Here is a 15,478-nt window from a genome sequence, read left to right as displayed (position 1 = left end):
TAAATCATGTCTTTCCTTCAACCCAGCATCTGGCAAATACAGTCATAAAACAAGTGATATTTAAGAGAGACCTTCATTCAAGCCCTTACTGAACTTCTACTCTGAGCAGGCATACCGATAAACCCTGGGGCCAAAGAGGGAAATGAGACATGACTCAGAGTAGCAACTTGGAGGTAGACTGACAGGCAAGTATGTCCTGAGGACTGCTCAGTCCGAGGTATAGTCATAGCGAGTTCCCTTTCGTAAGTTGTGAACAAAGAGGAAGGGACAAGTGTAGGAACTCTTTTGATCTTGCCATGAAGGCCTGGTGGATAAGGGGACGTCTAAGGTGACTCCTATAGGAGTAGGAATTTGCCAACTATGAGAACAGGAAGGAAGAACACTCTAGGCAAAGAAAAGAGAATAAAGGAAAGCCCACCCATCCCACCCCATAGCACTGGTGCAAAGACCTGTCTTTCATATTCAAGAGCCAGAAGAAGTTGAGTATGGCTGAAACTTCAGAGACATCATAGGAGCGGCCGGAGACAAGGCCACAGGGGCATAAAGGCGACACACTATGTAGTAGACCCCTGTATCGACTCAAGCTGTGTGGGCTTCATCCTGTTGGCCACAGAAAAGGTTTTTCATTTATTCATTCACTCATTTGCTTGCTCGCATTTGTTCTCGTAAACAGAGAAATGGCCTAATAGTCAGATCTGACTTTCAGAAGGATCCTTTTTTTCAGTTGCTGGGAGTTAGGAAGGGAGAGAAAGTAGAGAAGCCCCCAGGGGAGGCAGCCCCTGCAGGATGCCAGCCTCTCGTGGCTCAGCTCATGTTGCTCTCCCAGCCCTACCCCTCCAGTCACACCAACCTCTTTTCAACCCTTCACACCTGCCAAGCCAGAGCTCTTCCACTGCTTTGCCCTCCATCACTGTCTTTAGGCCATCTTCTCAGAAGGGTCTTCCCTACTCTTGCCTCACTTTCTCACCTCTACCTCATCCTGTCTCTCTTCATAGACATGTTTGGAGGCTCATATTCTCTGCTTGTTCATGTAATTGGTTACTGTCTGCAACCCATCAGAGTGTGCGCTCCCTGAGGGCAATGACCTTGTCTGTCTAGTTCACTGCTATGTCCTGGGGCCTAGAATAAGTGCCCGGAACATAGCAGTGCTCAATAAAGTTGTGTTGAATAAACAAATTCACAGAGGAACAAATGAATGAGAAGATATTACAATAATCCAGGTAAGAAACAATGGGGCCAGAGCTGTGAAATAAACAAAGTGAGGTTTTCAGAAATCAGATTTCTAAATGGGGGGGCAGAGGAAAAGAAAAAGGAGTCCAAGATAGCTCCAGGTTTGTAACATGGGAGACTCCACTGCTTGTCGAGGTGGAGAAATGAAATGCTTACATGTCATGTGCAGCTCCCAAGTAGCCATGCCCAACACAGAACTTCCCTGGCAGTGTCTGTATCCCTCGGCACCACTATACTGAGCTGCTGGGGGCAATCAGCTACTTGCTTGTCTTATACCATAGATTTAAAGTTCCTTGGGCAGGGACTTCTCTCTGTATTTTTAGCCCCAGCAAAGTATGTGACATATAATAGGCTTCCATGAATGAATGTAACACAAGAAGAGAAGCAGGCAGAGGGGCAGGGAGCCAGGGGCCTTGGAAAAAGCTCAAGGTCAAATATCAGCCACAAAAGCTCAAAAGCTGTGGAACTCATTAGGTAAATAAGAACAGGCCACATAGACTGAGAGTGGAGGCCTGATAAGGGAAGCCCAACACTGAAAAGAAGGTCAGAGAAGAAAGATTCAGGGGAGGACACTGAGGAGGAATGACTAGAGAGATATTCTGGAGCCGTCTGTACACACAGCCAGAAATACAGAAACAACACATAGGAGTAGTCTCATGAACATTAGCATCATCCTTTCAAAATGCTAGCCAAACAGTGATATCCAAACTGATAAAGACGGCATACAGAAAAAGAGAGGAAGAGAAGAGATAGAGGGAAGATGAGGGGAAGCCAATCTTATGCTTAAGAATACTTGTGTATACATCCGAAATAAGTAACAATTTCCACAGCGCATTTTAAAAAAGGATACATCATGACCAAGTGGGTTATAGACCAGGAGCACAAGGATGGTTTACAAAAGTAAAGAAATGAATTAAATAACCAACTCAAAAAAACTAGAAAAAAATACCAACAAAGTAAACTGAAAGAAAGTTAACGAAGAAAGTTATAAAGATAAAAAAGAGGACGTAACACTTCCAAACTCATTTTACAAGGCCAGGATTATCCTGTTACCAACACCAGATAAAGACACCCCCCCCACACACACACACACATTACAGGCTAATATCCCCAATGAACATTGTTGTAAAAATCCTCAATGAGATATTAGCAAACCAAATTCAGTAATGCATTAAAAGGATCATATACCATCATCAAGTGGGATTTATTCCAGGGACTCAAGGATAGTTCAACATCCATAAATCAATCAACATGATATACCATATTAACAAAGGATAAAAATCATATCACCATCTCAATAGGTGCAGTAAAACATCTGACAAAATTCAACATCCATTTATGATGAAAACTTTCAAAAAAAAGTGAGTATAGAAGGAAATACTTCAAAAAGAAAAAAACAGAAGGAAATACCTCAATATAATAAAGGCCATATAAGAAAACTCCATCATACTCAATAGTGAGAAGCTGAAAGCTTTTCCTCTAAGATCAGAAACAGATAAGCATGCCCACTCTCATCACTTTTAATCAATATAGTATTGAAAGTCCTAGCCACAGCAATTAGGCAAGTAAAAGAAACAAAAGGCATCCAAATTGGGAAGGAAGAATTCATTCACAGATGACGTGATACTATATAAAGGCCTACAGATGCTATTAAAAAAAATGATCAGAATAAGTGAATTCAGTAAAGTTGCAGGATGCAAAATTAGCATACGGAAATCAGTTGTGTTTCCATGTACTAATAATTAGCTCCCAGAAAGAAAAACTAGAAAACAATGCCATTTACCATTGCATTAACAAACACCTAGGATTAAATTTAACCAATGAGGTGAAAGACCTATGTTCTAAAAACTATAAAACACTGATGAAAGAAATTGAAGATGACACAAATAAATGGAAAGATATACCAGGCTGATGGAGTGGAAGAACACTGTTAAAATGTCCACAGTACCCAAAGTAAGCTACAGATTCAATGCAGTCTCCATCAAAATACCAAGGGCATTTTCACTGACTTAGAAAAAAAGAATCCTAAAATTTGCATAGAACCAAAGAAGAGCCCAAATAGCCAAAGCAATCTTGAGAAAGACAAACAAAGCTAGAGGTATCATGCTTCCTGATTTCAAACTATACTACAAAGCTACAGTAACAACAACAGCATGGTACAGGCACAAAAACAGATACATAGATCAACAGAATAGAATAGACATAAACCTATGCTTATGCGGTCAATAAGTCACTGACAAAGCAGGTAAGAACATACAATGGACAAAAGACAGTCTCCTCAATAAATGGTGATGGGAAAACGGGATAGCTACATGCAAAAGAATGAAACTGTACCACTATCTTAGACCATATACAAAAAGAAACTCAAAATGAAGTAAAGACTTGAATGTAAGACCGGAAACCACAAAGTTCCTAGAAGAAAACAGGCAATAAGCTCTTTGACATCAACCCCAGCAATATTTTTTTGGACCAGTCTTCTCAGGCAAGGTTAACAAAAGCAAAAATAAACAAGTGGGACCACATCCAACTAAAAATCTTTTGTAGAGAAAAGGGAGCCATCAACAAAACAAAAAAGGCAACCTACCGACTGGGAGAAGATCCTTGCAAATCATACATCCAATAAGGGGTTAATATCCAAAATACATAAAGAACTTCCACAGCTTCTCAAACAACCCAATTAAAAAGTGAGCAGAGGACTTAAACAGACATTCTCCCAAAGAAAACATCCAGATAGCCAACACACACATGAAAAATCCTCAACATCGCAAATCATCAGGGAAACACAAATCAAAACCACAGTGAGATATCCCCTTACGCTGATCAGGATTGGCTGTTATCAAGAAGGCAAGAAATAACACGTGTTAGTGAGGATGTGGGAAAAGGGGAAACTTTGTGCACTGTTGGAGGGAACATAAATTGGTGCAGTCTGGAAAACAGTACAGAGATTCCTCAAAAATTGAAAAAAAGAACTACCATATGATCAGCAATCCACTTCTGGGTATTTCTCCAAAGAAAATGAAACCACCAATTCAAAGAGATAAATGCACCCCTATGTTTACTGTCAGTTTTCTTTATAGCCAAGATATGGAAGCAACCTGAGTGGCCACTGATAGATGAGTGGATAAAGAAGATGTGGCACACATATACAATGGAATATTGCTCAGCCATAAAACAGAATACAACCTTGTCATTTGCAGCAACATGGATGGACAAAGAGGGTATAATGCTAAGGGAAATGAGACAGAGAAAGACAGATACCCTACTATTTCACTTATATGTGGAATATGAAAAACAAAACAAACCCAAAAAACAGACTCATAGATACCAGAAACCAGCTGTTGGTTACCAGATTAGGGAGGAGGTCCAAAGTCAGGGGAAATAGAAGAAGGGGATTAAGAGGCACACACTTCCAGTTATAAAATAAGTAAGTCATGGGGATGTAATGTACAGCCTAGGGAATACAGTCAATAATACTGTAATAACTTTGTATGGTACAGGTAACTAGACTTACTGTGGCTATTTCCTAACATACAAAACTAATGAATCACTATGATGTACACCTGAAACTAATAGGATGTTGGATGCCAACTATACCTCAATTTTAAAAACAAATATTGAGTTACAAACAGAAAAGTAGTGCATGGGGTGAGTGGGTGGCTCAGTTGGTTGAGCGTCCGACTGCAGCTCAGGTCGTGATCTCACAGTTCATGAGCTCGAGCCCCGTGTGGCCTCTGTGCTGACGGCTCAGAGCCTGGAGCCTGCTTCGGGTTCTGTGTCTCCCTCTCTCTGGCCCTCCCCTTCTCAATAAATTTAAAGAAATAAAAGCAGTGCAAATCGTACGTAAATCAAAATTATTTGAAAAAAAGCCCAACAAAATAGACAATCTACTAGTTAATCTAGAATTACAAACAAAAATTATTCAATAACAAAGGGAAATACCTATTGGAACAGAGGAAGTTAAAATCACTCATAAGAGATTTATCTATCTTTTTGCTAGTCCATTTAAAATTCCAGAAGAAATGAATAATTTCCTCATAAAATATAATTTAGCAAAATTGATCCCACTAAATATAAGGAGTTTAAGTAGACCAATCACCATAGAAAAAAACAGTTACCAAAGACTTTTTTTTCTTCCCCCCAACAATGCATGCGTGCACATGCACACGCACACATACTCCTCTTCCTCGCACAGGCCCACACGTTGGATAGAATTTCCTGAATTTCCCAAATTTCCCAAGGGAATTCTATCAAATCATCAAAGACCAGAGACAAGGGCAGAAAGAAAGAATACAAACTTCTAAATATTTTTATAAATCAAGAATAAAAGTGATACTTAAACATAAAAAGGATCACATGCCCACACAAAAAGAAAAGTACAAGAATACTCGAGGTCACGTGGTTTGTCGTGGCAACAAAAGTTCAAACCAACAAACACCCAATGAGAGAACAGCAAATAAGTAAACTGTCCTACAGTCACCAGCAGTGAAAATGAATACACGAGAAATCCACACAACAACATGGGTAAGTTTCAAAAACAATAAGCCGATGAGAAATTGTAGAAGGATACAAACGATAGGTTTCCCTTCATAAAAAATTTGGGAACAGTACGCTGTTTAGGGATACAGACTGGGAGAAAGGAACTAAAACAGCTGGACTAAGACCTCCTCACTCCTTCTATAAAGCAATGAGTCTGGGGAAAGAAAGAAAGGCAAGTGACTCCTTCTAATCTTTTGTAAGTATGCTAATAACCAGACTACCTAATAAACAGCCTAATACTATTTGCCAAAATGAGAGCTCTTGTTTCTGGAATTGCTCTTAACAGAATGGGACTGGTTAAGGATCACCTGACTAAGGACTACCTATGGTGCAGAATGTATGGGCTCATGAGCCATGATTCTCTACGCTATGCAGTAGAGAGGTCTCATAACCGAATACTACTCACTGGGCAGCGGGGGTGGGGAGGGGACCTGTGATCCTCACTTGGAGACCTCACCTATTTTCTGGGTCAGAGAGCATATGTCTAATGCATGAGGAAAAGACCTAGGAGTCCAGGGATGACCCAGACCCCTCCCTGTTTCCTCTGCACCTCTATAGTCTGTACTCTTGAAATTATTAGCATAGCTAGATTAGTACAGCTAGATATCTGTCAGCTCTGATTTAATAATCTGACCCTTTGAGTTAGTTCAATCATTTATCACAGGATAAGAGCTTTTCAGGTAAAAGTATAAAGAAAACAAAAGAATAGTGCTGAGGTTGGTGAGGTGACACCAGGGAGGGCTACAAAGGATACTTCCAAGTTACTGGTAATGTTTTAGTTCTTAAATACATGAGTGTATCAGTCAGGATTCTCCATAGAATAAATAGGATATGCATGGAGACTGACTATAAAGAATTGCCTTGCATGATTGTGGAGGCTGAGAAGACCCAAGATTGGCAGTCCAAAGGCCTGAGAAACAACGGTGTTAGTTTCAGATGGAGTTCAAAGGTAGTGGTCACCTATGTCCCAGCTCCTGAGCATCAGGAGGAGAGAATTTGTTCAACAGATAGGCTGAGGTCTGCCCACACTGGCAAGGGCAATCTTCTTTACTTCATCTACCAACTCAAGTGTTAATCTCATCCAGAACCCCCCTCACAGACACACACAGAATAATATTGGACCAAATATCTGAACACCTTGTGGCCCAGTCAAGTTGACACAGAAAATTAACCATCACAAGGGTGCTTGTTTCATTGTTCTTTGAATAACAGGTATATGCTAAGTTCGTGAAGGATATGAACTCGACGCTAAAAGTAGTAAGCAAATGCAATTTGACAAAAGGAAGACGGTGAATACAGAACAATTTCTGAAAAGGTTGGTATGAAAGAGAAGAGGGAGACGGGGAGGTAGCTTGACAGGTCAGAAGTGGAACAACATTATACGGGGTGTAACCCATATAATGGGGAAAATGTATGAAAACTTCTATTTGACAAATAGATTATATAAAGAATATTCAGAATATATAAAGAACTCCTACAACCCATGAGTAACAAAACCACCCAATTTAAAAACATCCAAAGGATGGGGGCAGCAGGGTGGCTCAGTTGGTTAAGTGACTCTTGATTTTGGCTCAGCTCATGACCTCAGGGTCATGACATTGAGCCCCAGGTTGGGCTCCAAGATGGGCAGGAGCCTGCTTAAGATTCTCTCTCTCTCCCTCTGCCCCTCCCCTGCTCTCATGAGCCCTCTCTCTCTCTTTCTCTAAATAAATAAACAAACAAAACAAGACAAACTTTAAAAATGAGCAAAAGATCTGAATAGACATTTCTCCACAGAAAATATAAAAATGGCCAGTAGGCACATGGAAAGATGCTCGATGTCATTAATCATTGGGGAAATGCAAATCATGACCAAAATGTGTACCACTTCACACTCCACTGAAATGGCTATAATTTTTTTTAAAAAGACAATAACGAGCATTGAGGAGGATGAAGAGAAATGGGAAGCCTCATTACACTGTCGGTAGGAAAGTAAAATGGTGCGGCCTCCTTGGAAAATAGTCTGGCAGCTCCTCAAACAGCTAAATGTCAAGTTACCATATGACCGGCAATTTTACCTAGACATACACCTGAGAGAATTGAAAGCATATGTCCACACAGAAAGTTGTACACGCACGTTCACAGCAGCATTATTTGTATTAGCCAAACTGATGGAAATAACCCCAATGTCCATCAAGTGATGAACAGGGAAATAAAATATGGTGTTATCCAAGCAATGGAATATTAGCACAAAAAGGAACAAAGTACAGATACATACCAAAATATGGATAAACCCTGAAAATATGTTAAGTGAAAGCTAGTCACAAAAGTCACATGTTGTACAGTCCCATTTGTAGGAAAAGTCTAGAAAAGGCAAATCCATACAGAGAGTAGATTAGTGGTTTGGGCGCAGGAAGTTTGGGGGGCAGGGAATAACGGAAAGTGTCTGCTAACAGGTATGGGGTTTCTTTTTGGGTTGATGAGTGCATTCTGGAATATGATAGAGGTGATGGTATGCAACCTTGTGAACATGCTAAAAACCCCTGGACTTTAAAGTTTTAAGTGGTTACTTCTGTGGTATGTGAATATCAAGGGGAAAACAGGGAAATGTCACAGATGGAACGTCCTCAGCTATAGCCTCATTCACACATTATGGCTAAGCACGTGTCTAAAGCAACAAGCTTTCCTGTTCAGTCACACACCCAAACGGAATCAGATCTCTGGATTCTGCCCCCTTCTGGCCATGGAAGGAAACAGTGAGGATCAACAGTGAGGAATGAGATTTGCTACTCACAAAGTGTGCTCTAACCTTCAATTAGAGGCCAGACAATAGTTACATCAGATAAGTAACTTTAATAAAGGGGCACGGGACCTAAAACTAACCCACAGCAAACAATATGAACTCATGTCAACAAAGCCATAAAGCCATGATGTATAACCCAAATCAAGGCCACCTTCATAGAAGTGGGATGGGTGCGACTGTAGAGGGCTCCGGGCTCACACTCTGCGGGGCTCCGTGGTTTAATGCTCTTTTACCAACTTGAAATTCTTACTAATTCTATCTGTAAACTTGTGTTTTAGAAGTGATGTCCAATGGAACAATGGAGCAGGTGCACAAGTCGGGGAAGTAGATGCAATACGTATGTCTGCCATTCCCTGCACCCATGAGCCTAGAGTGATGGTAGGTGCACAATATGTGAGAATTCAGGGAGCCTCCAACAGAGTACAAGGTAAGTGTGTTACCTTGTAACTAAGCAGAAGTACTGAGAGCCTTGGAGGCCCCCCGTGCAAACCAGAACTGGCTTTGAATGCAGACAGATGGTAACCCAAGGGTCCTACGAAATCCTTTCTCACCCAGGTTATTCTGCAGTACAAGCCAACCACTTACACTGAAATGACATAGAAAAAAATGGAAAGATATGGTGGCCCACGGTTCCTTTTCCTTTCAGTCCTGCTGGACTCACCAGTAACGTGAAGATGGAGTGCTGATAGAAGGAACGTACACCAAGAAGTGAAATAAAAATAGCTCAGTTCGTCTCATATAGTGTTTACACTGTTCCAGCAGAAACAAAATGCATAGGCATGTAGGAAGGAGCTACAAAATGGAAATTGTATGATTCTGCATGGAAGTTAAACGCTCTTATATTTGCATTTTAAACTGGCATTCGTTGTACAATATAAAGAACAGTAAAATCTATGCTAAAACTTACAAAATTCAATTTTTACGTCCTTACAGTGGCATTAAATAGCAAATAGAGCATAAAACCCCATAACGAGGCAAGAGAGATTGCAGAAGAAAGGGAAAAGCTGGGTAGTATCTTTAACTGTAAGCCAGTGACCATGTGTCTCCTCCATCAGGGGTTCTCACATTTGAGGAAGGCCAGAGACACCGGGAGGCCTCCACAACGTGGATCGCCAGATCTCCTCTTGGACTCTCTGATTCAGGGGGTCTGGGGTGGGGCCCCAGAACCTGCATTTTGTGAAGCTCCCAGGTGGTGTGGACGCTGCTATACCACACTCATAACCACCGGTCTAGAATATGTTTATCTCAGCCTCTGGCGTGTGTCCAAGCTAGGCAATGCCATACAAAAGGAGTGTGCTGTTACCTCATACATGTTCAATTGCTCTACCAAGTCCAGGTCGGTCCCTTTCTTGTTCAAGTGCCGCTGGGACACGGCCGCAATGCCCAGCTCCTCCAGGCAGTCCACCACATCGTAGAAGCTGTCTTGGTCTGGCAATCCTGACAGCGTCTGGATGAAGAAAGAACAGGACACAAACACGTCTTAGGGGGCTGTCTCAAGGCTTTCAAAGCATTTTTTTTGCAGGGGAGCCAGTAAGCCAGGATTATAACTCTATGGGACAAAGCAAGACAGATGACAAGATCATTTGAGAAAAAAAACTCTTAGGGTGGTAGCAGAATGCACTCCAAGAGCCCACTCCCTGGTATACAGGTACTGTCTAATCCCCTTCCCTTGAGCGTAAGCAGGACACTTCCAGAGTTACATTACATTATATTGCAAAAGTGAACAGATTTTCCAGGTATCATTCAGGTCCCAAGTCAGCTGACTTTGAGTGAAAGGGAAGATTAACCTGGGTGGGTGGGCCCGACCTAATCAGGTGGGCCTTTTTAAAAGCAGCTTTAGGCATTTCCGGAGCTCAGAGACGAGTAGAGAGATTATCCTGCTGGCCACGAAGAAGGCAGCGAGCCACCATGAGTTCTCCAGCTGCAAGGAAATGAGCTCTGCCAACAACCACAAAAGTTTGGAAGAGGATCCCGAACCTCAGACCAGACTCCAGTCCTGGTCGACACCTTGACTACAGCTTTGTGAGATTCTGAGCAGAGGACCCAGCTAGGCGGTGCCTGGAACCGGTCCCATGGAAATTGTGAGCTGATAAGTCTGTGTTGTTTTAAGCTGCTAAATTTGTGGTAATTTGTTACCTAACATGCTCAGTGATTAGAAACTCCTGTTACGGTCAATCTACCAACAGCTGGAGTTATAGCAATTTAATGATTCCTTTTTCTTTCAATTTGGTAGACCTTCCCCTTGGTCTATGAAATTTAAGCAAACATGAGAAATTTCAAAGCAGCAACCAAGAGACAAAAAGATAGCCCATGACTGAGGGCGAGGTGGGGGGAAGCTGACTTCTCTTTGAATTCTGTGTCTCTTAAAAGAAAGATGATCTCAGAGCAGGCTTCTGCTCAGAACTGGAGGGACCTTGAGGTTATTTACTGCAAGTCCTTATCTTAGGAATAGGGAGACGAGAGCTGGGGAGGAAAGGGATTTGCCTGAGGGAACAAGAAGTTCCTGCCGACCTGGGACAAAAGCCTAGCCTCTCCTCACACACTCATGCTTCTACACAAATTATTCTGGCCTGGAATCTCCAACACAGGTTTTTACTCCCTATTTCACTGCCTTTGCATTTCCAAGAACCCTACAGATAGATTTCAAACTTATTCTGAACTCTTGGAAAAGAAAAGACCAATACTGTCTTAAGAATAACGTCTCCAACACTTCTATTTGGGGGCTATTAACATTGGAAAGAATGTCTCCATTCGTAACACAAATAATGGCTTGCTCCTTTCTATGCTGACCAAAGAGGACACAACTCAGTGCTGTTGAGATCAGAAATGAAGGAAAAATAACCGGGATGCAAGAGCTTAATTAACCAGGGGCCCCAGCAAGGACCCAGAACAGGAGGCTGTGAACCAGTCAGACTCCATAACAAACAGGTGCTCCCAGGCGAGCGGCCAAGTGTGAAGGCACCCGCCAGCGCCTGTAGGTGCCAGGTGAGGTGGGGCCTCTGCCTTAGCAGGCAACCACAATCCTGAGCTGTCCCTGGCTCCTGAGGCTAATTGAAAAACTATGCAGCCGTTCAAAGAATCCTATCATCAGAACAATCCATCTTTTGGTTTTAGTGAAAACCCTTGAACTTGTTAAAAGATGAGGAAGTGGAAATGGGGCCCAAGGCCAAGGACAGGGCTGGTGATCAGAGATGCCCTGACTGCAGACCGCCAGAATTGCAATTTGAGGAACCCAGGTGAGGTGATATTTAGTGTTTGATTGACAACTTCCTACTCAACAGTGTGGGGGCCACGAGGCAGACAGAAGCCTCCTCACCTCTCAGTTCCCTTCCCTTTTTTCCCTGAAAGTCAACTGAAGTTCTTACAGAACTTAGCCCAGGGAGTTAAATTCCTGAACCTAATTCCTGTGGCCTTAGCAAGTCCAACCATGATGCCAGCCAGCGGGGAAGGGGGGGGGGGGGGGAGGAGTACTATTAAATAAACAATTAGGTCCATAGAACTGAACAGATTCAGGGAGACTTGCTCAAAATAGGTCTGGAAGTGAGGGTATTAAGAGGTCATTTGTCACTTTCACTGTGACATTTTGGGCTGGAGCCAAGCCCACATACCAACCCCTTCCATGTGTGGCTGCAGGGGTAGATGGCCTTTTGCCACAAACAAATATGGCTTCTTTTCTCTACTTGCAGAGGAAGAGGACATTCACCTATTTTCAGCTGATTCTCTAATATCTCCACAAACTGTTCCACGGCCCCACCCCTCCCTGGCCTGTCCTCTCCCAATTCCACCCGGACACCTCGCCTCTGAGTTACCTCCTCCTGGAAAACGTGGCAGCCATTTCAGAAAGTCTGTGAGGCAAATGTCTCTTGATGCCTTGACTTTCAGATGACACTCCTGACTCCCCTTCCTGTTTTCTTTCAGACCCTGTCTTGCCAGGGCTTGTGACACATAAATCTTCACAGGCATCTCTCAGGAGGAGAAAGTTCTGTCCTAAAGGGCATTTTATTTTTCTCTCCTGGGTTCTCACTGGTCGCATCAAGTCTTTCTTACAGAATAAAACCAGTGTGGCAAATGCCTGCACACAAATTTTTTTTTAATGTTTATTTTTGAGAGAGAGAGAGAGAGAGCATGCAAGCGAGTGAGCAGGGGAGAGAAAGTGAGAGAGGGAGACACAGAATCTGAAAGAGGCTCCAGGCTCTGAGCTGTCAGCACAGAGCCCAACACGGGGCTCGAACTCATGAACTGTGAGATCATGACCTGAGCTGAAGTCGGATGCTTAACCGACTGAGCCACCCAGGCACCCTGTGCACATAGATTTTCATCGCAACATTACTTGTGAAATCCAAAAGCTGTAAAAACCCAAATCTCCTTCAGTGGGAGAATAAGTTGTGGTGTATCTGTATCATAGAATACTACACAGCAGCAGAAAGGAGCAACCATTAATACACCCGATAATGGATAAATCTGAGAGAAGGCAGCCTCAAAGGGTTACATCCTCTCTGAGGCTATTTGACGTTTTGGAAAGGACAAAACTATAGGGATAGTGAATGGTTGTCAGGGGTTGGAAGAGGGAATCAAGATATCACTAGAAAAGGATAACCTGAGAGAGATTTGGGGGGAGATGGAAATGTTCTACATTCTAACTGTGAAGGTTATGCATCACGATACAAGTGTTAAAACCCACACAGCTAAATTCTTTAAAAGTTTAAGGTACAGTAATTAACAATAAAAGGAATGTAAAAATAAAGGCAAATACTCAGCATGAATCCCAGCCCTTCCCTGAAAGCTGCAAGCCAGCCCCACAGTAACACCTCTTGTCCCTCATCTACCTCTTCCTGTTCTAACAAGGTGGGCAATATCTGAGCCCCTCAAAGTGGGGGATTCCCACTGCGGGGACTTCAGCTGGATGGAGAGAGGGCATTATAGAACTTCTGCTTGCAGGATGAGAAGGGGTTACTTTGCGATACTCGTTCAAATCTGATAACATGGGGTCAGGGGTATGGACAAGATTGGTGGGGGGGGATTAGCCTGGATCTTGGAAATCCCCCACTAACGTCTCTGTTTAACAAAGAGAGCAAGCGTCAGTCTCAGAACCATATGCAGGCTAAACTTTAGTGCCCCTGTTTTGTCATAAAAATGTTCATGTTTTGAATTCCACGTTATTAGTCCATCTTTTATTTGCTTAAAAGAAAACTTAGAAAAGCAATATAGTAATTTCCCAGATTTCAGAGCCTGAATTTTTTCCAGACCCATATTAACATTTCAATTTATTTTTTTTGTTTGTTTGGGATCTCAGAAGATTTTGCTCACTGGGGCAATAAACATGACTAAAATTCAGCAAAAGAAAACAAACCCAGTGTGGATTCTAGTGGTTTATTGACCTTGAGGAAAGGATGACATTTGGAGCAATTGTCCATAGGACGTTCCTCAACCTCCCCTGAGCCAGAACTAACACGAGAAGAGACAGAACTGCCAGAAGAGAAAGAGTAAGCGAGGAATTCCTGGACGTTAAATGCCATCTGATGCCAAAAAGAATGTGACAGGCGCTGGGTCCTCGCCAGCGCCCGGCAGCAGAATGGCCACCCCCGCCCCCGCTGTTAGGACCATCGAACCACCGGAGCATGGCCTCCGCCAAGAGGATGGGTAGCATTACAATGGAAACACCAGCCAAGAATGAAAATTCCATTTTTGCTGAAGTCCACATTTTCCAAAACCAATGTCACTGACTGAAAAGGACAGGAAATAGATGACCCTGATCTTAAAAATAAATGAACAGAAAATTGCTTTAAAATTGCACGGTAAGGTATACTCGCCAATTCTTTGAAAACATAAACAAAATTCTTAGGATTATCCTACAGAAAAGGATGCCCATTCCCCACCACGACCATACTAGAATTTCCCGGGTCCTTGTCAACAAAATGACATTTCATTAAAAAGCAATCCCTGCCAATATGACCTGGGAGGAAACGTCTGTTTTACTATGTATTTATTTTCATCTTAATAGATTTAATGTCCTTCATTTTTCAACTGGGTTCTTGATAAATTGGTAATAGTATAATTTTCTGCCCTGTTTTTTGCAAACCATTTCCCAATATGCTGCTTGCCCTTAGCTTTTATTTGTGGTTTTCATTTTATAAATAACACCTTTTATAACTTAATGCAGTGAAATATTTAAAAGCCCTTCTCTTTGGAATATTTTTGACACGTTTGACTATTAAAATAATCTTCATCTACCAGAAACAAATTAATCTTCCCCTCTCCTTCTTTTTCTACTGTTTCATGTGTTACATTCAACTCTTTAATCTGTCTGGAATTCATTTCGGTATTGGTCAAAGCATGTATGTTCATTTCCATTTAGCACACCCCCTCCCCAGTCATGAATGAAGCTAACCCATCCCCAGTGATTTCAACCCTAGGGTAAGTTGCTCTGTGCAGTGAGGTCTGTTTCATCTGGCAGCCGAGGAAAGGGCCAGGACCACATTGTTTTAATCTTCAGAGTTTGCATGACATTTTAATAACTAGAAGAAATCACTTCTCATAATGCTTTCTACTATATGTTCCCAGCATCAGGGGAAATGTTTCTCTAGTTATATTTCATGAAGAGATTCTCAGTCTTCTTCTCTGAAGAACCATCCATCACTATAGCTGGTACTATAGGCCTGCACCCAGCAGCTTGAGGAGTGAAGGCAGGCCCACGGGGTGGTTGGTGAGATTCCTGGCGTCTAGGGCACAGCAATCTGCAGGAGACACCCCTCCAACACACACACCACCTCAGTTATAAGGAGGAAGGGACACCAGTCCCGAGGGTGGGCTGGCTCAGGGCATCGTGGGGTCAGCACCACCTCTAGGGATGGATGCTGAAGACTGATATTACCCTGCCAGGTGGTGACCAGGAGGGATGGGTTGGGAGGGAGGAGAGCATAAGGGTGATGT

The 15,478-nt window shown here is 42.5% G+C and overlaps 1 protein-coding gene across 10 annotated transcripts in view; it reads right to left on the bottom strand.

Moving 5' to 3' along the window:
• The window catches only part of FHOD3 (formin homology 2 domain containing 3), a 468,859-nt gene that overhangs the window by 156,765 nt on the left and 296,616 nt on the right, over nucleotides 1-15,478 (bottom strand). For all 10 annotated transcript variants that reach the window (XM_027068795.2, XM_053206689.1, XM_027068790.2 and 7 more), the window contains exon 9: nucleotides 9,852-9,995. In XM_027068795.2, the coding sequence (XP_026924596.1) occupies nucleotides 9,852-9,995 (144 nt within the window). The remainder of the gene's footprint in view (nucleotides 1-9,851; nucleotides 9,996-15,478) is intronic.

Source organism: Acinonyx jubatus, chromosome D3, assembly GCF_027475565.1.
Source record: "Acinonyx jubatus isolate Ajub_Pintada_27869175 chromosome D3, VMU_Ajub_asm_v1.0, whole genome shotgun sequence".
Lineage (NCBI taxonomy): Eukaryota > Metazoa > Chordata > Mammalia > Carnivora > Felidae > Acinonyx > Acinonyx jubatus.
This window is presented reverse-complemented; position numbering and strand designations above follow the sequence as displayed.